Here is a 26,926-nt window from a genome sequence, read left to right as displayed (position 1 = left end):
GATAAAGATGTTGAATAGCACTGGGCCCAGGACAGAGCCCTGTGGGACCCCACTGGTCACTTCTCTCCAGGATGAAAAGGAGCCATTGTTGAGCACCCTTTGGGTTCGGCCGGTCAACCAATTACAAATCCACTTAACAGTTGCCTTGTCTAGCCCACATTTTACAAGTTTGTTTACAAGAATGTCATGGGGAACTTTGTCAAAGGCCTTACTGAAATCAAGATATACTATATCCACAGCATTCCCTTCATCTAACAAGCTGGTAATTTTATCAAAAAAAGAGATCAGATTTGTTTGGCATGACTTGTTTCTCTGAAATCCATGTTGACTTTTTGTGATTATGGCATTGCTTTCTAGATGTTCACAGATTCTCTGTTTAATGATCTGCTCTAGAATCTTTCCTGGTGTAGATGTAAGACTAACTGGACGATAATTGTTGGGATCCTCTTTTTTTCCCTTTTTGAAGATGGGGACAACATTTGCGCTCCTCCAGTCTGCTGGGACTTCTGTTTTCCAGGAGTTCTCAAGGATTATTGCCAATGGCTCTGATATTACATTTGCCAACTCTTTTAATACCCTTGGATGCAGTTCATCTGGTCCTGGAGACTTAAATTCATTTAGATTAACAAGGTATTCTTCTACTATCTACTTATTCTGTGCTGAAATCCCCCTATTCCAGTGATGGTGAACCTATGGCACACATGTGCCATCACCCCAGCACAGAGTTTGCCAGAGTTTGTTACTAGAAGGCCAGAGGGACATGGCACTTTGCAATAAATAAGTGGGTTTGGGGTTGCAGTTTGGGCACTCGGCCTCTAAAAGGTTCACCATCACTGCCCTATTCTGTCCTCTGCTCCATTATCCTCAGGTTGAGCACCCTTTGCCTTTTCTTGAATGAGGCAAAGAAGGTGTTGAATAATTCTGCCTTTTCTCTGTCCCCTGTTAGTAGCATTTTGCCATCTTCTCCACGGAGTGGCCCTACCATCTCCTTCTTCTTCCTTTTGCTGCGGACATATCCAAAAAAGCCCTTTTTATTCTTTTTAACCTCTCTAGCAAGCCTGAGTTTATTCTGCGCTTTAGCTTTTCTGACTTTACCCTTGATATGGACATTGTCATCCACATTTGCTTTTTAAGCTGCTTAGGTGTTCTATTTATTTGCTATGCCAGAGTGGTATAGTGGTTTGAGTGCTGGACTACAGCTCTGGAGACCAGGGTTTTATTCCCATCTCAGCAATGGGAACTCACTGGGTGACCTTGGGCAAGTCACATCCTCAGCTGGCATGGCCTGGAAGATTCTGGGAACTGTAAATCAAAAATTAACTTCTAATCTCATTTCCCAAACCATTTTACAGCAGAATATCGGAAGCTCCCGTGATGTTCTAGGCTTTAGTAAAAATGTTGCTATGTTTATTGGAGACAGTTTAGGTAAGGTATGGATATGTATGTAAGGTATACTAAATAACTTAAGTGATTTGTCAGGAAGGGGCAAGAGTATGGCATGTCGGGAATGACTGGTGACTGGCCAAATGGCTAAAGGGATTTTTAAAAAAAGAAGGTGGATGTTAGAGTCTGAGAGAGGGAGAGATAGGAATGTCAGTTTTAGAAACATGAGTGAGATATATGAGTTAAAGTTAGCATAAGTCAAATTTTAGATATTTCAAGTAAGTAATTTTAACTGTATGTTGAACTTCTGCTTAATAAGTTAATTTTTGTATTATATATTTATGCCCTTGAGAATGTTATATATATTGGAATGCTTGAGTTCAGTCACAGGGTGTCTGTAGTGGCAACAGTTATTCAAGGGTAGTGCTGTCCACTGGGGAGATTAGATGCATAAAGTCTGAGACGGGAACCATGAGGGCATCTAGAAGATCCCCACATTTGATGCCATAGCAGTGGGACACGAGTAAGTCCTCACAATTGGGGGCAGTAGTGGGACAGGAGGACAACCCTCACAGTTGGTGTTAGAGGGGAGAGTAAACAGAAGCCACTACAGATGCCTTATGCTGAACCACACAATTGTTTCATCTAGATGCGTACCGTTCACCCTGACTGCAAGCAGCTCTCCATGGTTTCAGGATTTCACAGCTTTCATTTAGCAAAGATGTGGGTGCTGAGGACTGAACCTTTTGCATGGAAGACATGTGCTCTACCATTTGAACTAGGGTTCTTCCTCAAAGTGTATTCCCACAGCAGAGCATGTGTTTGGTTGTTGCCTGAACAATAGGAGCTAAACGGTGATTACCATAAATTAAAATTGTTTTTTCCTACTTTGGATCTACTTTGGATCTTTAAGTAGTGTGCAATCACAGATCTGTTATTCTCATAAATGGATTGCATTGGAGGAAGCACTGGAAACCGTCATGCAGCTTCCCCCAGATTAGTACCCTCTAGCTGTTTTAGACTACGCTTTCCATAATTGAGAAAAGATTATGAAAGTTATAGTCTACTTTATTAGGAGATTATGGAAAGATTATGGAAGTTGTAATCTACCTCATTAGTAAGGTACCAGCTTGGAAAATGCTGCTTTAGAGCAGGAATGGGGATTGTGTGGCCCTCCAGATATGGTTGAACTACAGTTCCCAGCATCCATCACCATCATTTATACTAATTAGGGCTGCTGGGAGTTGAAGCCCAACAACATCTGGACTGCAGCAGTTACTCATACCTACCTTAAAGAGTTAATTTACGAAGAAATTATTTGCACTGTTAGGTCTTAAGGTTCTCATCTTCTCTCAGGAGTCCTATGCCTTAGTGGCTGTCCAAAACTAGCAGAAATACAATATATGAAACTGTACTCAGAATGGAGATTTAGTATTATGGTTTCTGTGTATGTAGAAATTTCATTTTAAAAAGGAAAGTAAGGCTAGGCACAATTAGGAGTGACAGTAGGCCAGGGATGCCATTTCTTTTTCCTATACAGATATTCGGTGGCTTTATTGCTGTGTGACAGGCAAATGTTGGATAGGTGTAGCTTTCCAGTGAGATCTACATAGTGGAGAAAGCAGCACCTGTTGCATCCTGTCTTTCTTGGAATTGTCCAGGAACCTTGCCAGGGAAAAAGTACTAAGCCTTCAAAGAAAGTAGAACAAATTGTGTTGCACTTTAGCAGTCTAATTTATAAATGAAGCAGGAGGAAATAATTAGACTAAAATACCAGTCACTAAACTGGAGTGCAGAAATTAATATCACAATTTACTTGTTCTTCCACAATACAGGACAAAATATGAGATAAATACAGTGTATAAAATGCAGTGCATAACTGTAAATGTACTCAATTTCTTATTATTTTTATATTGCTTTTACATTTCTTAATATGCATATTGTCATCCACATTTGTTTTTTAAGCTGCTTAGGTGTTCTATTTAATCGCTATGCCAGAGTGTTATAGTGGTTTGAGTGCTGGACTACAGCTCTGGAGACCAGGGTTTTATTCCCATCTTAGCCATGGGAACCCACTGGCTGACCTTGGGCAAGTCACATCCTCTCAGCTTCAGAGGAAGGCAATGGCAAACCTCCTCTGAACAAATCTTGCCAAGAAAACCCTATTATAGGCTTGCCTAAGAAATAACTTGAAGGCACACAACAATAAAGTATATAAGTACTTTAAAAAATTAAATACAGTGTAAGTCTAGTCTTCTAAGAAAAGTAGACTTCCCACAGAAGAATACTTGTTTCATTCCTTAGTCAGGGAAAAAATCCTCTGTTATATAGCATGAAATGAGCCTTCTGCCAACCATATATCTAATAATAGATAATAATAATAATAATAATAATAATTTGTTTTATTTATATACCGCTATTCCAAAGATCATAGCGGTGAACAGCAAGTAAGCTAATTAGCAAGTAAGCTAATTTGCCCCCAACAGTCTGGGTACTCATTTTAGCGACCTCGGAAGGATGCAAGCCTGAGTCGAGCTTGGGCCCTTTATGCTGGTCTTGAACTCGCAACCTTGTGGTCTTGAGTGAATGGCTGCAGTACAGGCATTTAACCACTGCGCCACCAGGGCTCCATTCTAGATCTATGTGACCATATGCAAGCTTGCAATAGCACCTGCCAAAAGATGGACAGAAGCACATTTTGTATATAGCTCTAGTCAGACTGTTATACAAGGGAAGAGAAGAGCTAAAGCCCTCTCCTCTTAAAAAAAAGTAGCTTTGATTTCTAGCATTGCCAGTCAGAATGAACAGATAAAGTGAATTCTTCTTAATCAGCTCTCCATCTGTAGAAGGCAGTTCATTGGAACTGACTGGTTAGTAGTGCAAAATTATTCAATTAAAAAACAACATCCAAATGGCTTTGAACAGGTAGAACACTTGGACTTGAAGGCTCTTCTGGCCTAGGGGACTGATTAAATGGTCCACCTCAGGAAGCTGGTGGATCTGGGTGGCTTCTTGACTGTTCTTGGGGATTTTCCTGTTGTGTTAAGGTCCTGACTGACCTCTGGAATGGGGAAATGGCCAGAGCAGTGGACAGAGTTGGTCATGAGCATCCCCTCCCACCAACTGGACCCAAACCATCCACTAGTTTTCTGGAGCTGATGAAACAAGTCAGATGAAGATTAGAGCAATGCTGGCAAAAAAAACTCACTGCATGTCTGGACAAAGATAGAACAGGAAAGCAATAAATATGCTTCGGAGCTTCAGAGGGCCATACCACCCAATTTTTAGCTCCAGATAACCACAAGTGCACCATTGCAGCCACCATTTTGGGCAACTGACAGTAAGTGGTCACCACTTGGGTTGCTTGGGGGCAGTTAGTTGGTTTGAGGTGAGGTGTTCCCCTAAGAACATAAAATAATCCCACAAAGGGGCCTATTCTACTGTAGGTATGTTTTTCCAGCCAATAGATAGATAGATCAAATATTGAGGAGGTGTCAGAGCCATTGGTGTCCCAAAGACTACACTGGATCCCCAAAGGGGCTGCATGCAACCCACAACCCACACAATGCCTAACCCTGGGCTAGTGCCTATTTGAAGGCCTATTCTGTGACAGTGTAGGCAGCAAAGAAATTATTGTTTTCTGCCACCATTGCATATACAGAGAGCCATCCAATGGAGCTGTTTCAAGTGATCAGTGGTTCATGAGAAGATAACAGAGAGCATTTGAGAGCCTCCTATGAAGAACTGGCATAGCTATTTCCATATAAAATGGATCGTCTCATTGTGACTTGGATGCTATAATTCAGTGGCTCCCAACCTTTGATCCTCCAGATGTTTTGGACTTTAGCTCCCATAATTCCTGGCTGTTGGATAAGTTGACTGGGGCTTCTGGGATCTGAAATCCAAATGGAGGACCAAAAGTTGGGAACTACTGCAGGTTGATAAAGTTTGACTGGATGTAAGTCTGGTGCCTGTTTATTCAGTAATAATGAGTTATTTTCAATCAGTACAGCCTGGGGATGTGGGCAACACTCTTGGAACACATGCACTACATCCTTGGTCTTCCAGTCTCATCAGAAGGACTGAGGACTGGCTCAGTGGGTGAAAGGAGTGGGGAATACCTCCTTACATCAAGGGACAATTCCAGTGGGCGTAAGAGAAGCAAGTGGAAGACCTCCATTTGAAAAAGCTCGCCTTGAACCTCTCCATTCAGGGTGATAATTGGCCAGTGTCCAATGTTCCATTTTTGTAAAAGGTAACTGAGTGTGATTTTAGAGCTTATTGCATGGCACTTGTAGGAATTGAATGGAACAGAAAAAATAAGCTCATCACATGACATTTGCAGGAACAGGAACAGAACAGGGGGGAAATGAGTGTTACCGCATGGGAGAACACCGCCAATGCCACCGGGAGTCCTCAAGCCATTTTCCCAGCCATTCCTGGCAGCCAGTTTTGAAAGACAATTTTGAACCACTGCCAGGGAACGGCTTGGGGACTCCCAGCGGCATCGGTGGCGTTCTCCTGTGGTAACACCCGTTTCCCCCCTGTTCTGTTCCTGTTCCTGCATGTGCCATGTGATAAGCTTATTTGTTCCAGCTCTAGGCATTCTTGGAAGCATTGAGATGTCACAGTTGTCCAGTCATAAGCGCTTAATGTACCCCATTGATTTCAGCAAACTTGAGGCCATAGTTTTACAATTAATGACATTACAGTGGTACCTCGGGTTACGAAATTAATTCGTTCCGCGGCTAATTTCGTAACCCGAAAAACCTTCGTAAGCCGAATTGCCATAGGCGCTAATGGAAAAAATAGCTCTCTGCTGCCCTCCGGTGGCGGCCTTTCCATTTAAAACAGCGCCGGGGTTTTTTCGTAACCCGAAAAAACCTTCGTAAGCCGAAACAATAAATCCCTATGGGATTTTTTCGTATCCCGAAAAATTCGTAAGCTGGGTAATTCGTATCCCGGGGTACCACTGTACTTATGAGATAGAAGGTAGCAAGAGAGTAATGAAAATCTTTGTAAAAACGCAAACAAACCAATCCTAGTCTCATCAGTAGTTTTTGGTAATGTTTACTTGAAACTTTTTCTTGTTATTTTTGGAGGTTAAAATGCTTTGGGGGGCATTTAGAGGACATTGCCCCCACATTAAAAAAAAATTTTTTTTTTTGTTTACAAAGTAGCTAGTAATGCAATGAGAAATACAGAATTGCTCATTTTTGGGGGCAGCAACAAGATACAGTGGTACCCCGGGTTACGAAAATAATTCGTTCCGCCGCCGCGTTCGTAACCCGAAATCCTTCGTAAGCCGAAAAAGCCATAGGCGCTAATGGGGAAAAGCCACAATTTCGTGCGAAATAGCGCCGAAAAGCACCAAAATTTTTTTCATAACCCGAAATAACCTTCGTAACCCGGAACAGTTTTTTTCTATGGATTTTTTTCGTAACCCGGAAATTTCGTAAGGCGGCGCATTCGTATCCCGGGGTACCACTGTACTTTGGGAGCAACAAGTTGCTCAGTTCGGGGGGGGAAAGTCACTTTCCACTGAGGCATGAAAACAGGAACTGTTAAGATAAGAAATACATCTTTTTTCACTTTTCAGTTTGACTGGAATTAGTGTTTATTGAGTCCTATAATTTTTAAAATAAGTCCAGTGCACATGCACGTCCTGATTGTTAATTAATTAAAACTTTCTGTGTCAAGTTGGATGTATAAATGGACTACTGAATCTGAGAATGTAGCGTATGAACAATCTATCTGTTGTGATGATTCTAGGATGGTTCATTCACACATGCAAGGAATCATCTATAGACATGATTATCACCAACAGATAAACTTGCACATATCAAATCATCATAGACACAGTTGTATTATCTTGGTGTGAAACTGATGCCAGTACCATCCTTTGAAATTTGTGTTTTCCCTTTCTTTGCCATTCATTTGCACTGCTGGGTTTTTCTCAATTCATTCCTAAAGAAGCATTTTGCATGAAAGATCTCTTTATAGAGTAGTGGTGGTTTTTTTTTTACATGCATAGCTTGTAAGTAAGGGAAGTGCTACACATCAAATGCAAAATATGTTCTGTTCGCAGAATGGGGATAGGTTGTTTTCTTGGATCAATTGGCTTCCCTCCCCTGCCGCTTTTACAGCAAGGATGGATGTTGCTACTTGCAAGACTGATCTTCTTTCCATTTTACATTTCTATAATAAATTTGCAGTTGGCTGGCTAAAAATCCTCTTTTCTTCTATCTCTCATACCACCCCAGCTTCACCATTTGTAATAGATATTCTTTCCACAGAATGCTGTGCACATGAAGATTTATTTCCATATTATAAATTTCTTGCATGAGACTGGAAACATTTTTTCTTATAAATTTACCACAGAACAGTCATTTTAGGGAAGAAGAAACTTATTCCTCATGAAATAATTTACACAAATATTTATCAGACTTTAGGTGGGGATCCTACATAGACATATGCCCTGTACTCTTATGAAATAAAATGTATTAATGATGATTCACTTCTCATTTGAATATGGTAAACATTTCTAAATGAGCATTCTCTTTAAATATTACTTACTTTATTCATTTATAACCTGCTCCCCCACTCCACACACAATATTTGAACTCAAGGCAGTTTTTGCATTCATTAGCCAAGTATCTATTCCCTCAGCTTTATGAAAACTAGCATTATACTATCCTGTGAATCAAAGATATTATATTTTATGAAGCAAGAAATTATAGTAATACAGTGTTGCTCTGGTTTCCACATTTTTAAAAAATCAAAACCAGTGCAATTCTCAAGCAAATTATTTCTTTTTGATTGCTGCTCAGTACGAATGATTGTCCATTCCTTGTTATTTTAACAAACTAAGGGCATGCTCATTATAATATATTGGTTTTATATTTTATCACGCCCTTGTTGTATACTTTGCCCATATTGCAGTAGACATGTGTCATCATGGATCAATAGCACTCTAAATGTTTTTGTTGTCTTTGAAAATATTTAAATTAAAATGTTAAGAAAACATCTCCATAAACATTTTACATATTTTCACCTTGCAAAGATGGCATACCAGACATGAAACCAGTGAAAGCAGTTGTAATGCAGTGTCTTAAGTGTTTGAGCTATGATCCAGAAAGCCACTAGGTGGTCTCTACTGTCATCTGTATGATGAAGATAACCATATGGTCTTATCTTACAGTGTTATAAGGATTACTGAGATAAAGTTAATAAATTTATTTAAGACTTCTTAAATGATATGTAAGTTGTGAACCAACATGGTGTAGTGGTTTAAGTTTTGGACTAGGATTCTAGAAGACCAGGGTTGGAATCCCTGCTCAGCCATGGATGACTCTGGACAAGTTCCACTCTTTCGTTCTGAGAGGAAGGCAATGGCAACCCCCCATGAACAAATCTTGCCATGAAATCCCTGTAATAGGGTCACCATAACTTGGAGTCAAATTGAAGGCACATAACAAGAACAGCAACGTATAAGCTACAACTATATCAAACATTTGTGCCATGTTCATCATATGGCATTAAAGCAATCATAGAATTTTAACTAATACATTTATTCACGTGATCATCTTGTGCTCTGTGCACAAATAATAATGCATGAAGACATTTTGTTTGCTGTTTTTTTTTTTGTTTTTGTTTTTGCTCTAAAGCGCTTTTCCTTTATGGTGCAAAATCCTATTAGATATCTTTACAAAACCTCCTTCCCCTATGTAAAGCTACTGTCACATGTAACAACAGAACAACAACATCTAGTGCAGCTGTGATATTGTTATAAAAATGTTATTTTCAGAGTGACTCATAAGCAAGAGTGACAAAAGCGATGTGAAATGCAGTGAAAGTTGGCCGACTGCTGTTGTCTCCAGTTGTGGAAATTAAAGTCCAGTGAAGTCAGTATGCTGTACTAAGTGAACAGCCAGTGTGCAAGTGATACAACCAAGTAGAGGGCACAGAGGATAATCCAGTCTATTCTCTTTATAGGTAGCTCATTACCTTTCACATGGAGGATGGCACTTGAGGAGACTGTGCCACTAGAATTTTTAGCCCGAACCACATAGAGGCCAGCATCTGTGTCACACACCTCCTTAATGAACAAAGTATGCTTTGTGTCCTTGTGTAAGAGCTCTATGCATTCATCTCCAGTCAGTTTCTGGCCCTTCTTGTACCTGAAGCAGAGAGTCAGTTTTCAAATCATGAATGTTGGTGGAAGCAAAATAATCTGTGATGTCAAACAAACTCTTACAGATTAGAACTACAGATTACTCCCTACTTTTTAATACTTTACAAGAAATATTTAAAGGGGGAAAACATTTAAAAAAGGATGAAGGTGAATCCTAATCCAGAAATGTCTGATCTTAAAGCACTACTGCTGTGATTTTTGTTTGGCTCCATAAAGATCAAAGCAGAACTTAATTTTAATTTATACGACAACATTAATTTTACATTCTGCCCCACCCAAAACAACAAGAGAAACTGGGAACTGAGATTTGATTTTCTCCTCCATATCAAGCTGATTGCATTTATTCCTAATTTATACTTGCTAACAAAAGAGGAAAACCAAGCTTCAGGATGAAGATTCCCATTACTGACATTTGAGGATCGTTTTCATAATGAAGTTTTGTGCCTATTAAGAGAAAGATGTTGTCTCTCCTATGTCCAGGCAAGAAGTGAGTGACCCTGTACTGGTGATAATAATTTTGTGAGCGGGAGAAAGGGAAATGAAAGCCAATGATCATCATTTATCTGTATTCAACTATGGATGACCAACGTGAAAACAACTGATATAGTGAGGAATGTAAAGTCTTTCTATGTAGTGTATGGCACTTCTGTGCAGTCTCATCCTTGACTGACCTCTTTTTTAAAATCAGTGCATTCTTTAAAGACAAATACCAATAGCACTTATATCGCTTCCAAATAGCACTATATCACTTACCGATGTACTAACTAAGCGGTTTACAAAGTGTAAGCTAACAAGCTGGGTACTCATTTTAGAGACCTACAGAAGGATGCCAGGCTGACTCGACCCAGAACCCTTGGCTGGTTTTGAACTCACAACCTTGTGGTTTGTGAGTGAGTGGCTGCAGTACAGGCATTTAACTACTGTGCCACTAGGAACACCTCCCCACCCACCACAAAATGCATGTTGAAAATACTGATAAACAAATGCTGGTGTTAAAGTCAGGGTAGAGGACAGGAGCACCAATGATTCTCTCACTCCTACCCAGCACCTGCTATTTGGAACCACTTTCATGGCAAGCAAATAAATGGCATTCAAACGAATTATTTCCAGCCACAGTTTGTCTGGTTGCACACCATCTTAGGTCTATTAGTGTCACTTAAATATAGCATTCATATTATAAATTTTTCTGTGTAAAGCAGGTTTTGTTACCATCACCATTATAGCACAATAGGTTCCAGTCTGGATTTTTATTGAGAAAATTCCTTTTTAAACTGCATTCATAACACTGTGACTTGAAGAAGATCATTCAGTCATAAAAGTTTATTTCATTTATAGTTTGAAGAACCTACAATAGCTTTTTTGTATTAAATAAAGTTGTTTAACTATTAAACTCTACCTAAAGCTGGCAGCAATATTATTCCAAAGGGAAGATGAAAGAATATTTCAGAAGGGAAAAAAAACCCAAGAAATTTTAAGAATGGGTTAGTGACCAAGACATAAGACAGTGATAGGTTTTGCTTGATTAATTTGCCTTTCAGTTAAATTCTAATTTATCAAATTCTATTCAATGTGGGTTAGTTTTTGATTTCATAGTTGTTATACACACTTTAAAAAGTTTTTCTCTTTCTCTCATTCAATTTGCTTTCTGTGTGCAGTTACAAAAACAAACTAAAATATCTGAAGAGTATGCTCTGCTCTAAAAGGGAGGCAATTATGGGAGAAGCGAAAGAAAAGATGCTGTGGTGTGAGCTTATATTCTTTGGGGATTTTTAAAAACCTTACAAAATATGGATTCCACCCCCTCCCCAAAATTCACCATGAACTCCAAAGCTTCCATTTGAGGACTGAAATGGAGCAATGTCTCTTGCACACTCACTCTTTCCTTCTGGTAGTTTGAATGAAAGAAATTGCCTTTTGTACAGGTTTTGCCAAATATTAGAGTTACAAAATTTTGAATGTCAATGTACATATAAAATATACATGGCCTCTGATAAATCTCACAAGATCTGAATATTCCCTATAAATACAAGGAAATATGCTTTCACAGAACCATCATGGGGTGGTTTGAGTACTGGACTAGAAATCCAGGAGACCAGGGATCAAATCCCTGCACAGCCATGGATACCCACAAAGTGACCTTAGGGAAGTCATACTCTCTCAGCCTAAGAGGAAGCAATGGCAAATCTCTCAAATAAATCTTTCCATGAAAACCTTGTGATTGCTGTGCATTAGAGTTGCCATAAGTGAGGAATCACTTAAAGGCATACAGCATCATTAAAAGTTTTCATAATCACTCCCAAACATGAACAACTTCCACTTTAGTCTCAGGTTTTTTTCCTCATTGCAAGTGGCTTGATATTAGGTCATCAGGCCTGGGTCCAAGGCAGAGTCACCCTCCCTCATGCTTAGGCCTTGCCAGGTATAGAAGGAGATGAGCCCAGGGTTTTTAAGCCATAGAAAATCCTGGGTGGACGTGAATCCAGCCTGAGTGAACATCAAATCCATGACAAAGTAAATAATATTTCATTTTCCCCCAATTTGTGACCAGAATAGGCATTGGTCTGAAAATGCAGATGAATTCAGTCACATGGATAAGCAGTTAGAAAAGGACTTGTACTGCAGAAGTCACTTTTAGTGACTGGAATGTCTTATTATGAAAGAAGGATGTTTCATCATATAGTATTCTTAAAATATTATTTTGAGTTGGGTGTGTTTGAATAACATATCTGAAAACTGATGTTATATGACCCTTATATTACACAGATATGATCATAATTAATTTGGGTTTCAGTTAGAAATGCAATAGTGTAGAAATGTGTAGTGATATGCAAGTGTTGCTCTAATTTTCACACTGATGCCCAGTTATATTTGACTCAGTAGGGATTTCTCTATTTATATTTAGGTTTTCTCATTGTAAGCTACCCACCAGGTCAGTGTAGGCTCTGGGAATCCTGTTACTTCTACTTCCAAAGTCACCGGAGAACCTTCCATGACAGTTACGTTAGACAGAAGCTTGGAGAAGTTAGGCGCCTGTCCAGATAGACTGACCATGCTGTTCTTTTCAGATATACTTTTAATCTCTTCTCGGGTGACCATCTGCCTCTGACAGCTTCTGGTGGCGTCTGATTGAAACAGGAGATCTGAGAATGTATTGGGTGAAGCATGCAGCCTATCCTGGTTTTTAGTAAAGTTATTTATGTCATGCAATTGTCTCTGTGCTTCTGTCATGCCTCTGTGAACCTCATGGCGTTGCAAATGGGTCTGGCACACTTCACTCGTCATGCAATAGGCAGACTTCGTCTTGAGCGTGCAGGGAACAGGGCTGCCTTCAGGCATTTCTGGTGAACTAGGAGCAAAAGGGGATTCTGCTTTGCATTTTGAGTGGTAGCTTATGGTAGAGGAGGAAAATCTATCTAGCTCATCTGACATACATTCCTTTCTGTGACCAGGCACGTCACCATAAGCAGCAGAGGTTAAGAGATCAGATCCATCTGCCATTCTTTTACTGCCAGCATTTATCTGCATTTGCACACTATAAGAGCTGACATGCAGACTACGCGAACTACAGCAGGGTGGCTCTTCTAGGTCTGTTTCAGAATGCAGAAGATTGGATTCTGGTGTCTCAGAAAGTGGAGGCAAAGAGATATCATCGGGGGATATACACTCATATTCATCATCTCCAGAGGGCATTTCTTCTGCCAGGAGCTCAGGCTGAAAGCTATCCTCTTTGGCAGGAGACAAGAGTTCGGTGTCCTGTGAAACACAATCCTCACCAGCTGGGCAGATAGTTGAAATATCAGCCAAAATCTTCTGTTCCTTCAAAACAGAACAAGAGGGAGTGAGGGAGAATCTGAGCACAGTTTACAGAACTTGCAGTTGTTTTTACAATAATATAATTCCTGAAAATATGTTGATTGAAAATGATTTGCACAGGCAATAAGATTTGTCTATTGCTAACAAAAACCATTAGCTTACAATTTCTCCACTGTAAAACCAAGCTTATTATCACTGGATTTTTCATTTCTCTCAGTAAATACAAAACCTACTATCAGTTCTTTGAACTGTGCTTGGGAAGTGGGAGATTCTGCATCTTCTCTCCTGACTGCCCTTTTACTAACAAAACCAGGCTGTGGCTTTTCAAAGGGCATATAGCAATGATTGGATCCAAATTTATCATTAGTAAGTACTCTTGAGCCAGAGGAAGGAAGGAAGGAACAAGAGAGCACCTTAAAACCATGGGGCAGGTGAAAAGAAGCATGCTTACTCTGGAGATTATCAGATGGCGAAAAAGGAGAGGAGTAAACTGGGACGTTTCTGTCATTATGGTGCGACTGCAAGAAGATTATTAGAGTATGTCCCAGAACGTCACTCTCATCCCGTCTTCCCATGAATAAAAGTTACGGGCCAATTCAACTTCACTCCTGTCCTTTTTTGCTGTCTGATAATTTCCTCTATCAAGTTTTGAATCACTACACTACCTCATGATGCTTTAATCATGTTATATATTGTTTGTTGGGAGGGGCACTTGCAGAATGGCCATGTATCCCTCCAGATCCCATGAAAGGCTTGCACAATATCATTCTAGGTCAATCTTCTTAACTCTGGTGTCCTCCAGATCTGTTGATCCAAGCTCTTACCATCTCTAGATAGTATGGCTATTCAACATTGGCTGAACTTTACATGCTTTAAAAGATGTCTGAGCCCCTTTTCAAGGGTCTAGGAAGCTGATATTGGGTAACAAACGGATATTAGTAATAAATATAAGGAAACTGTTATTATCCAATTTCATATAAATTTGTTATCAAATTAAACTACAACTTCATATTATAATATTCACCAGGAGAGAGTTAATGCCATGGGAAATATATTGGGTTTTAAAATGTCAAAATCTGAATTTTGTTCCATAGCTCAACCTTTTTCTGATTCTTCCTGTGGGCCATGCATTTGTTTTGGACAAAAATAGAATGTGAATTAATCATCCTTTTAAAACAAAACTGTTTCTTAACTTAACCTTTAAAGTAGAAATAACTGTTATTTTCTGACTTAAATTATAAATGGGCTTTCAGCTAATGTGTTCAACTGCATCTAAAAGTAAGATATAAATAGAAAAAAAATCAGTGCATTAAACCTAACTGCTAAGAAAGCTAAAAAATCAAAATGTGTGGTAAACTGTGTAGCTAAGTGGACATAGGATTGTTTCTTTAAGTAATCTCCATTGTTTTTGCAGTCTATATGAATAATAATTCATATTATAAAAATATGAATAAACTATACAAACACGTGTATACATTTCTTTCCTCAGTAGTCTGAATTTCATTTACATAAAGTAAAGTTGGGTGGAAAAAGTTTCCAAACCTGTTTCAACTCATTTGACTTGTCTTTTATATATTCTTTATCAATCTTCTGCTTCAGTCTTTCTTGTTCTGCTTTCAGCTCATCCTCAAAATTATCAGAATTAGTTGTTTTTTCCTCTAGTGAATCTTCCTGTTAAATGAAATTGAGAGCTACAGTAGCTGAGCCAGGCAATAAAAATAGCATCTGACTGGTCAAATATCTGTGTACATATCCAAAGCATGCACACAATTGTCCTCTGCTAGTATGCAGGCTTCACATTTCTATTTATACCATCATTTATATGCCACTTTTCAGGCAGAGAAGTCCCAATCAAAGCAGGTTACAGAATTATAAATGCAGTATAAACCAAAACCTAAGCAAGAAAATAAATCAACCTGTTGAAAGAAATATAAAAAAGACAGAAGCATCAGAAACACAATGAAATTAAACCCACTCAAAAGTGGAATCATTTCAGTATCCAACAGTATCCAACTATCCTCACGGTTTTTCTGATTGCTAAGATGTTAGCTTCATTTAGTTCTTTCCTTCTTTCACAAAACAGCCCTCCCACAAATCCCCAGAATCAACACCAGATGAGGCATGGAGAAGCCAAGACTTGGAAACAGGTAGAAGGCCTAAGCAAAGATGAGGACTTGCATGTAAATGCAGTGTTTCCAAGCATTCTCCAGAAACAGTGTTCAAAGTGATGGTAGAAATGGTAGAGGCGATTTTGTATTATTTATCTGATTTAGATTTGGTCTGATGGACTAAGTAACAGGCGCACTGAGATTAGTGTAAGTTGAACAACAAATATCCATTAACTAACAGATGTTTGAAAGTATATGAGACAGATATAAGAGCTAGTTTGATAGTTTGGAAGTAACAAATGGAGAATGTGAGAAATCTGTTTTTGTTATTGTATTTATTGTTTGTGATATTGTTGTGTATTTTATGTGATATGTGTTATTTGGAGTGATTGATAAATGTTTTTTATTCAAAAAGAAAAGAAAAGAAAAAGAAATGGTAGAGTGGTCTTTAATGCAATTTGAAAGTGTCACTCCTGTACTCCCCAGAGTGTCAGCCATATAACATTCCTGCTCCACCTCTGCCACACACTAATAGACAAGGGATAACTTCATCAAAGGTAAAGGTAGTGGTTCACATCTGGTTCCTCAGTAAATTGAAGCACTGACAAAAAGGAAGTCTGTATGCAATTGGTTCTTGTAGCACCTTTGAGACTGAGGGCCCAAACAGACAGGCCAAAATAAAGCTGCTTCAGGACACTTTGGACTTATGCTGCTTAAATGACACACACATCTTAAGAGGCCCGAGGCTGTGCCAAAGCTGTGCTCCAGTCCTTAAGACTGGAGTGTGGCTTTGGCACGGCTTCCAGCCTCTTAGGATGCATGCATCATTTAAACAGCATATGTCCAAAGTGACCCAAAGCAGCTTTACTTTGGCCTGTCTGTTCGGGCCCTGAGTAAAAGAAATTGTGGCATATGCTTTTGTAGACTACTTCCTCAGATGCATGGAGTGAACTGATGACCAGGAAGGATCTTTATAGTCTGGCTGTATGAATAGCTATAGAAATGCAAAACTTGTTGGTATGGTGATGAGATACTCACAGAGATTTATTAAAACTGAGGAAAGTGGGCTTTTTAAAAGAGAGAACCTTGAGAGCCATGTAGTCATAGATATCTGTGTTTGAATGTTGGGCATATATTAATCTAAATTATGAGATTGTAACAAGTTATGATAAGTGATATGTTTACTACCCCAAAAAAACACACTCTTTGTGTGTGTTTATGACCAAGACAGGATAAGCCATTAGAAAAGCACACTCTTTGAAGAAAGCGAAGCCCATGTTTTGCAAGGGCTCCAACAGAGCTCAGTATGACTTTGTATGATCCAAATACGTAGGGTGTATCTACACTGCAGAATTAAAGCACAATCCTGAGATATTTTGTTTGGTGAGGCATCAGAGCAATCTCACAGACCAGGCTGAATACCTCAACAAACTGCAGGATCCTGTAGAACAGAGTCCTGGCAGTTAAAGTGGTACCAAACTGCTTTAATTCTGCAGTGTGGATACACCCTTAGTCTAATGGGAGCCCCCCAAAACCATGAAATGCAACCCAGCCAGCATTTTGCCTTTTGTGTAAGGATGAATGCCAGAAAAATATGAGAAAAAGTAAAAGAACATACTTTAATTAGAGATGGGATGAATTTGAAAGATACTCCTCTCCACTGAGTCTCAAGCTGGAGCAAACCAAAACAGCCATTATCTAAATTGCTCTATTTGATCTCCATAGTTATGCTATAATGATGGAACTTAAGATGTTTCCAACTCTCCTTAATATAGCATGTACATTCTCACCCTTTCTGAACCCCCCTGTTCATATTCTGACATATTTCCAGCTGGATGCAACAAAAAAGCTTTTGTACAGTGCTGTCCTGCCATGTTACATTTATCAGTGATGGCTTTTCTTGACACATTTACACCAACACTTTTGCTGTATAATAATATTGATCTTTGCTTCCTCTGTAGCTGAAAGGTCATAAGGCAGTTGCAGCTCAGCAGTTGGGATTATCTCTCCTAAGCATTCATTTCTGGTACATTCATAGGATGGATGTGTAAATACCCAAGATCTTTTTCTCTAAATAGGAAGGAAAGAATTACCCCAAGCTTGTCTTCCAGTTCTGTTAAGGAACTACACAGTTCACTGATAGAATCAAGCACTTCTTTGTGCTTTGCTTCTAATTTTTCGACATACCTCTTTCCATCTTCAATACCTAGAATTTGAACAAAGAAATACAGTGGTAGAACGAGTATAATTTTGGCACTAGCCTCAAGTAGCCTGATGGCAGGGGCAGGCAACTGTGGAGAACTATGGGGTGGCATTATCCCTCCAGGAGACTTGGGAGGGCCACACACTCTAGTGGACCCACTCCCACATTCAATTTTTGTTTTGTCCCCAAATGCTCCTCAAAGTCCAGTAGGGGACATGTTTGGGGCCTTCCCTGGCCCCTATAATTCATTTTGGGCATTCTGAAGGGGGAAAAATGGTCCAGTGGGACTCCAAACACTACCTAGAAATCATTGTTGGACATTTTGGAACAAAAAAAAATATGTTTTTATCTCTGGGGGGATACTGGGGGCCACAAAAGCAGCCCAGGGGGAATCACATACAGCCTATGCAGCTCTTTGCCCATCCCTGCTTTAGGGTCAGATCTATTTATTTATTACAGTACACAAAGAGGTTCTGTGTAATGAAATACCAAGTCTCTGATAATGGATCGTTGGTGGCTCTGACATCTTACCTATTCCTATTTACAATGCAATTCCTGTTTAAAATGCAATTCTATGTGTATTGACCAAGATTCCCCAGTTTCCTCTCAGATTGTTAAAACTAAATTAGAAATGTGCAGTAACAAATTGATCAGGGTCATTTATGATTCCTCAGAGATAATACAAATTCTGTTTAATAACTAAATTTTTTTACCATGGTTGCTGAAAATTTTCACAAATTATTTCCAACTTGTGGCTTTAATAGGGCATTTTCTATACCTCAGCCCACTGTAGTTGCTGAATGCAAGTTCCCAAACATCTTTTGTGTGAGTGCAGAAAAATGGTGTTTTCTGTGCAAGAAGCAGCATTTTCTACATAGAATATATAGTTTCTTGTGCAGAAAATGTTTTCTGCACAAAAAAGTGTGAAGTTTGTACAGAATCTGTGAAAATTCTCATTAATCTTGTATTCTCCTCATCACGATTTCCTGCCTCTTGAGAAACACATCATTTAACCATTTTCAAACATTCCATCCCTATTATAGCATCATGTATTGAAGGAATGCATATTACCTAATCTTTATTTGTTTTGAAACAAAGGAATGTTGGAATGACTATAGTTTAATTCTTCATTTTCAAAGTAATGAACCATCTAAGACATACCATATAAGTCTTTAGCAAGGTTAGTGATTGTCTGAATTCTTTCCTCCTGCTGAGGGACAATAGGCTCAACAAATTTGTTGAATTGTTTGTAGAGTATTTCTACTGCTTCCTTTGTCTTGCACTCTGTTGAATATTTTTGAACTCTAACCACTGTAGCACTTGCTTCTTCACACCAAAATTGACACTGTGTTGGAGAAAAGAAATAAAAATCCCATCACATGAGACACTATAGCTCAAGCAAACATATTGCTTGCCTCTTTCTTTTATTATTACTTAAACTATAGGGGAGTATCAGTGTTCAAACAGGAATGCTGACAATCTCAGAGGGATCTTTTAATGGCCCCAAATGAGCATTCCTTCTTCTACTTTTCCTATCCATCTGTCCCTCCACGTATGTGCAAATCTGCGCGCACACACACACAGACTTGTGGTGTGCCTTGGCACACCTAGGACAATCCTATTATAGGGTTTTCTTGGCAAATTTCTTCAGAAGGGAGTTGCCACTGCCATCCTCTGAGGCTGAGAGTTTGTGACTTGCCCAAGGTCACCCCAGGTTTTTTTTTTATGTTCTAACAGGGAAGCGAACACTGATCACCAGAGTCCAATGCTCAAACTACCACACCATACTGGCTCTCATATATGTAAGTGTGTGTGTGTGTGTGTGTGTGTACACACATACACACACACACATACACACACACATGCTTAGGTATGTGATTTCATATTTATATATGTGTGTGTGTTTGTGTGTGTGGGCTGATTTAAGATGACTCCCAGCATTCACTCACATATGAATTTTAAAACATATACAAAGCTTTTCAACCTTGGATATTCATTGTAACATATAAAATGTTTCAAATATTTCTTCTAATCATTGTTGAAATGCATGTGGCTGGGAAGATTACTGTTTTGAAAAATGAGATGCAACTTTTTGATGTATTACGAAAGTCATACTGGTCATGCAGTTAATCACGACTGGGAGTTGAATGGCTTTATTACTAAGTAGGAAAGCAGTGAAACAGAAAAATGCATGATCTCATCAGAGACTTGCAGGATGTGGGTAAAAGACAAAATGCTATTATGTACTATATTTCCTTTAAGCAGGAAAGAAAACACAAAACCAATATTAATAAGCTTAGCTTTCTATTTTATGGTTAGATATATGTCAGAAATGTATTCAAGGTTGTTCTATTAAATATTTCAATCAAATCAAAATTTTAGTAGTAGCACCTGTAGTCTTCAACATTTGTTTCATATCAGGTGCTATGCTATATGGCCAAAGCCATGAAATTTCAAAGAGGAAATACAGATGTTTGCTAATCAATCCCAAATTATACAATATTCAGTATGTCAAACTATTTAAATATCAAATTTGGTCAAAATTAGCTCATAAATGGACATTCTACACAAAGTAATTGACAAACTGGGTTCAAAATTGATCATAGTCTTCATTTGAGTTCAATTATAAAGGATACTTTATATTATTATAAACATAAGAATGTTCTGTGAACACATAGGAAATCCACAGTGTGAAACCAGACCTTTACCAAACATGGTCAAAATTTAGAGCTCAAGATCTAAGTGGATTCAAATCCACAAATGTTGGGGCTGAAATAAATAAGTTAGTCCTAAAGATACAGCTAGATTCCTTCCCTCATCCTTTCCCCTCCATTAACCATAGGATTATGTATTATGACAGTAGTTCCCAAACTTTGGTCTATCATGTGGTTTGGACTTCAACTCCCAGAAGCTAACTTGATCAACAGTCAGGAATTCTGGGAGGTGAAGTCCAAGACATCTGGAGGACCAAAGTTTGGGACTCACTGCATTAAGATATCATGACTTATCTTACAGCATGCTTGCTTCTATAAGAACCACTTGTTCATTCAAATCACATAGGCTTCCTTATCCCATAGGACATCTAGAAAGTGGTTAAAAATAATGGTGGATTTTATCTAATTATTATTGACGTTACTATTAGTAGTAGCATTATGATGATGCATCATTGATGATACTTTACCTTCTCACTCCCTGCCCCTGCCAACAGCTGACCTGGGTGTATAAACAGGTGTTCTCATTCCCAAGACAGGTTTCATACATATATCACTTGGTGAATCCTGCATTACTGATGGATACAAGTCTGAGACATGTGCAAACACATACCCAAAGGAATATGTTCTTTATCCTCACTGAATTACTTTTCAATGATATGCACGTTCAAATACTTCCATGTTGAAATGCATCTGAATGCATTGGAACAGGTGCATTCTCATACAACTGTTCATGTCTCAGTATATCTTTTTTAAAGCATAGTTGGGGAACTTTCAGTGTTCAGTTATTTCAGTGGTATTATTCTGTGTTTGATTTATTATTACAAACTACCTTGGGAATCCCCAGAGTATAGAAACAATGGTCTATATATTTCAGTGAAGAAACCAGCCTTAAAATTTAGGATGTAAGCAATTCTTAAGAGCTTGGTGCATGGGAAAGAGTACATTCATTTAACTCCAGGTGCTTTTTGTAAAGGTCTTTTACCTGAAGCCTGAAATGATGGATGCTATACATAATGACTGATACTTCACAGTAATGCCCCTTTCTCCCATATCTCAGAACAGGCCTATTACCAAAACTACAAAGTACACTTGCAGTTTTCTTATACCTCTTCCATCAGCTGCTGCAGGTGTTCCATGAGATCTAAATTCTGTTTGTAATCCTTCATATTCTTGCCAAATTCACTCAGCTGTTTCTCTAGTTCATTGATGGAGTCAGAAAGTATCCCAGCTTTATCACTAGGTAATGTTGCCAGGGAATCTAAGATTTTCTTCTTTAAATTCTCTGTCTTCTTTCTCAGTACCTGCTCCAAAGAATAAATAAATAAATAATAAAACTTTTATTTATACCCCGCTTTTCTGCTATAGGAGCAATCAAAGCGGCTTACATGATTAAAAGACAATCAATATACACTACATACAGTCTGTACAATACCATATCTAACTCTCCTCCCCCCCTTAAAAAGGATTAAACACATTACAATTTAAATTCAATTGTTAAAACACTGATAATAACAACAATCTATTGGGAAATAGTAGAATTATACTTAAGGTGGGGAGAAATCATTAGCCGATTGTTCTATTTGGGGAAGGCCTGCCAGAAGAGATCCGTCTTAACGCTTTTTAAAAGCTGTCTAGGATGGAAATTTGACGGATCTCCTCTGGCAAGGCATTCCACAATCTGGGAACGGCAGCAGAGAATGTCCTCTGGGAGGTTGCAGCTAGTCTGGTCTTTATAGGTTGCAATAAATTCCTCAGAGGACCTGAGGGTGCAGGGTGGATTATATGGAAGTAGGTGATCCCTTAGATAGGAAGGACCCAAGCCATGTAGGGCTTTAAAGGTAAAAGCCAGCACCTTGTATTGTTCCCAGAAACTAATAGGCAGCCAGTGAAGTGACTTTAAAATAGGTGTTATCCGGTCACTCCTGGATTTTCCAGTGACCAACCTGGACTAGGCACAAGGGTAGCCCTGTGTAGAGCGCATTGCAGAAATCGAGTCGTGAGGTTATCAGTACATGTACTACAGTTTGTAGGTCCCTTATCTAGAACAAAACAATAACATTTTTTGGGGGGGGCAAAGTCATTAGTTTGTTCAACGTGTGTGTACATAGGGTGTTTTTGTTTCTGTGTAGTATCAGCAGAAATATTTTGAGAGCACAAGAAATCAGATACATTTTCACAGTTCAGCTTGTCTGGAACTTTGGCCAGGAGCAGTGGTGTACTTTTCAATGTATCCCACTGCTCCCCTCCCCAAAGTGGCAATTGTACCCTCCTTTCTATAACCTTCCATGCACCTTCACTATAGTATGCTGTGGAGGATTGAGAAAATAGCTGGAAATGTTTTTTGACAGCACAGACACCTGCAACAAGAGGGGCAGGGAAACAGAAAGAAAGTCCCAGTTCTGTGGCATTCGTTAATGAGTCCACTACTGGATCTTGGGTTTTATGATTACCTTCTTAAGGAAAAGCAAGAACATCCCTGCCTTTCACCCTCCAACTATCTTGGTGAGAATTACAGTTGTTTCATAGATTTCTCTAAAAATCTAGAAATCCATTTGGCATGTTTCAGGTGATGTCACTTTTTAAAACTGAATTATTGAACTTGCTCCTAGAGCCCCTATCATCACTGGAATCACCATGGTTTTATTTTCCTGGAGGTGCTGAATCCCACTTTGTAGGCCTCAATATTTATAATCTTTTCCTTCACTATGGTTTCAGTTCTGCTATCCCCAGGAATTGCTACATCTATAATCCAAATGCTATAGGGTTTTGTTTTTTTTTTGTGGGTTTTTCAGGCTATGTGGCCATGTTCTGGAAGTTTATTCCTGATGTTTCGCTGGCATCTGTGGCTGACATCTTCAGAGATGCCAGCCACAGATGCTGATGAAACATCAGAAATAAACTCTTCCAGAACATGGCCACATAGCCTGAAAAAAACCCCAAAAACTATGGATGCCGTCCATGAAATCATTCAGCTTCACAATCTAAACTCTGATTTTCCTCAACTACAGTTATGTTTGGCATATTATGTTCTAGATGTCTATAAATTTGATTCTTAAAGCCCCAGTATATTTTTGATTCAATGTTTTGTACAACTTTTTAAAGCCTAAGTTTCCATCCGTTTTTTTAAGAAGGTAAATCTTATCTTTTGCATAGGTGCTAATGTACCATTGCAGCAAGATTATCATGGCATTTCCCCTATTCAGCCTTTGCAATTTACTTAACAAGCTAGGCTTTGATAGTCTAAATAGCATCATTGTTGTTGTTCCCCTTAAGTCCCACATTTCTCCCCAAACTGGAACTCCTAGTAGTTTACAAAAATGAGAACAGATATAGGTGTTGTCTATACCCAAACAACAAGATTATAATATTACAGTTATAAGATAATATTATTATATTATCACACACTTTAGTATTTGATAGACAAGCAGACATACAAAGTTGGTTCAGTTTTGAACTTAAAAAAAAACCAAGCAAACAAAAATCCCTAAGCCCTAAAAGGAAAAGGGGTAGACATGACCTTTGGTGTTCTGTTACATCAGCTGCAGTGGGGAAAATACCTGATGAATGATGTCAGCTAAGTCTACATATTTGGGATAAATCTTAGGCACAAAATACTTCAACTGCTATTAGTTGTTACCTGCATTTTCTCAGAATATGCCTCAACTTGCTGTATCTGAATTCTTAGAGTCTTCAGGTTTCTTGCTCTTTCACTTCTCTTGCTATAGTTGAATTTCATGTTGTTGAATTTCTTTTTCAGATCTTTAAATGATTCTCTGAGCTGAAAAGAAATATTTTTTTTAAAGGGAGAGAAATGTGACAATACTATAAAATGAATTAAGAACGTATACTTCAATCATTAATCTGTGATCTGTATCCTATTAATAGTCTGAACTAGAGTAAAACCAAATGAGATTTCCATGTGCTGACTCACCATTCAACAATGGATTCAGTGGCTTTACATTAAATTCAGGTCAGAAAGTATATCCTAAAGCATTTGGGTACACATTTTTCCTAGGATAGGGATAATCTCTGCATCAGAAAAACACGTAAACCAGAATTTATTACTATTAGGTGTGCTGAGGGTATTTTATCCTTTTGAAAACATAGGTTTATGAAGGCAAGCCAGTGCCTTCACTAAAGTACTTTTAAAAAATCATGAAGAAATAATTAATGCATGTCATCTGCCCATAAAGAACACATTTGTGGAAAATCTATGATGCAAGTCCACAAGGTATGATTCAATAATATTTATGCACATAATGCTTTTAGAGGCAGAAGTGAGATGCAAGTCTGCATTATTATTATTTATAATAATATTATTAAATATAATATTTATTATATTAAACAAAAATAATAGGGGAAAGAGCACTGCATAGCTGCTCCATTGGAACTCCCCTGTTCCAATTGCCATCAGGATTGCTGATCATGAACATTTCGGGAATTTATTATTTGCAGGTCATCCTATTATCCACTTGCCGGGAGATTTTATGATCTAAAGACATTGCTTTCTGGTTGGCCTTGACATCTCATCTCCAGTTTCTGAAGTCCAAGAGGATGGGCAACGTTTGTCATCCAGCAACTAATGAGATTAAGCTCTAGTTCATCAAATTTGATATCCATATGAGCTTTCATAAAGCGTGCATTTGAAAAGGAATGAATTGCCTCCTGAATATTCCTGGCAAAGTAAGCATTGCACTGCAAAGCCATGTTACTAAATGCCACCTCAAAGGCAATGACATTATAAAATTAATATTTGGTTGGCTTATGGGAAAAAGACATATCCAGGTTTTACCAGGTTTTCTACATTCTGTTTCAAAGCAGGAAGGAAGGCAGTTTCTCATAGCCGTCATAATGTATTTGTCTCCAACGGCCAAAAATGTTTTTATTTTCAGACTTGAGATCGTGTGACTATTGAACATTTCTAGACTGATGCTGAGTTCTATTTTTGTGGCAAACCCTATCCGCCTGGTGGAATTGGAAAGAACCAGAAGCTGACAGCCTCAGGGTATAGGGATCTGCTCTACTGAAATGCCCAAGTAAAGAGGGACAGCAAAGGCAATGCTATCTGAACATTTATGATAAGTCACACCTACTCATGGTGATAGAAGAGAGAGGACTGTTGGAAAACAAGGGAATGAAACCAAGTGAGCATGATAAAAGATGGAGGAAGGGAGAACGGAATTGTAAACTGAATCCACTGTAACTGTGCTCTGAAGTGCGAGCCAAGGAGGAAGAGAACAACAAACAACAGGTGCTTGTCAATCCTTTTCTCTCCATTTTGAAGGCCGCAGTGAATTGTGGGAACTAGAGAGTCAAACAAGAGATGCCAGTTCCATCCTCACAACAAAGAAGATGAAGAATTGCATAACTGCTGGAATCACTTCAAATGATAAGAACATAAGAAGAGCCATGGTGGGATCAAACCCAAAGCTTCTCTAGTCCAGCATTCTGTTCACACAGTGGGCAACCAGTTGCCTATGGAAAGCTCACAAGCAGCACATGAGTGCAATGGCATCCTCTTGCTCATGTTCCCCAGCAACTAGGCTGCAAGTAAGGTACACTCTGCTTCTGGGTGGAAAATATATCTATCATGTATAAGAGCCACTGATAGCTTTATTTCCATGTATTTGTCCAATCCCATTTTAAAGCCCCGTTGTTTGTTCTTTGCTGCTGCATCGTTTGACAGAGAATTCCACAATTTAACTATGTGATGTGTGGAAAAGTACTTCCTTTTATTTGTTCTAAATTTCCCACTGTAGAGATTCCATGGATGACCCTGGATTCCATAATTATTGGGGGGGGGGGGGAGGTACTAGCCACTTTCATCACACCATGTATGATTTTATACACTTCCATCTTCTTAACATGTTTTTCTTAAGCTCTAAAGGTTGTAACCTTTCCCTCATATGGAAGCTATTTCTACCCTTGATATCTGTGGTTGCACTTTTCTGCATTTTCCCTTCTCTATAGTGTCACTTTCTAGGTCAGCAGCATCTGTCAATATTTGAATAATGTCAGTATGGTATTGGTAGTTTTATTTTTGAACCTTTTTTCATTATGCCCAGCACATAAATCTGCCCAGCACATAAAACTGGGCCAACATTCCTATTGAGCTTCCACTGAAACCCCAAGATCTCTTTCTTGGTCAGTACTTTCTGGCTCATACACTTATCGTAGCATGCATAAAGTTGGGATTTATTTTTACACTGAAGAGTATGTAATGTGGAATAAACACCATATTATTGTGCTCCATCTGGGAGGGATCCCTTTGGAGTTCTTTACAGTCTGTTTTTCATCTAACCATCCTAATATGGCAGTGTGAGCAAACCTGGTCCTTTCACTGTTCACAACCAACTCCAGATAATTTTATGAAGACCTGAAAAAGCATTTATTACCATTACAGATCCATGAGGAACCATACTTTATACTTCTCTCTGTTGTGAGAGGCAACCATTCCTGCTCTCTGCTTTCTGTTCTTTAGCCAGTAATACTTAACTGTTATGTTTTGCTT

The 26,926-nt window shown here is 38.7% G+C and overlaps 1 protein-coding gene across 5 annotated transcripts in view; it reads right to left on the bottom strand.

Annotated features, from left to right (window-relative positions):
- Positions 1-26,926, bottom strand: part of CCDC141 (coiled-coil domain containing 141) — a 142,981-nt gene that overhangs the window by 13,105 nt on the left and 102,950 nt on the right. For 2 of the 5 annotated variants that reach the window (XM_042444863.1, XM_042444870.1), the window contains exons 19-25: positions 24,053-24,193; positions 21,522-21,716; positions 18,863-19,046; positions 17,592-17,704; positions 14,933-15,061; positions 12,504-13,393; positions 7,682-9,563 (exon numbers count right to left, since the gene is read on the bottom strand). In XM_042444863.1, coding sequence (XP_042300797.1) covers positions 9,302-9,563; positions 12,504-13,393; positions 14,933-15,061; positions 17,592-17,704; positions 18,863-19,046; positions 21,522-21,716; positions 24,053-24,193 — 1,914 coding nt within the window. In that variant the 3' untranslated portion in view covers positions 7,682-9,301. Of the gene's footprint in view, positions 1-7,681; positions 9,564-12,503; positions 13,394-14,932; positions 15,062-17,591; positions 17,705-18,862; positions 19,047-21,521; positions 21,717-24,052; positions 24,194-26,926 lie in introns of those variants that run through there. The other 3 variants (XM_042444876.1, XM_042444885.1, XM_042444894.1) reach the window with 3 other exon arrangements.

The sequence above is a fragment of the Sceloporus undulatus genome, chromosome 1 (genome assembly GCF_019175285.1).
Source record: "Sceloporus undulatus isolate JIND9_A2432 ecotype Alabama chromosome 1, SceUnd_v1.1, whole genome shotgun sequence".
In the NCBI taxonomy this organism is placed as follows: domain Eukaryota; kingdom Metazoa; phylum Chordata; class Lepidosauria; order Squamata; family Phrynosomatidae; genus Sceloporus; species Sceloporus undulatus.
This window is presented reverse-complemented; position numbering and strand designations above follow the sequence as displayed.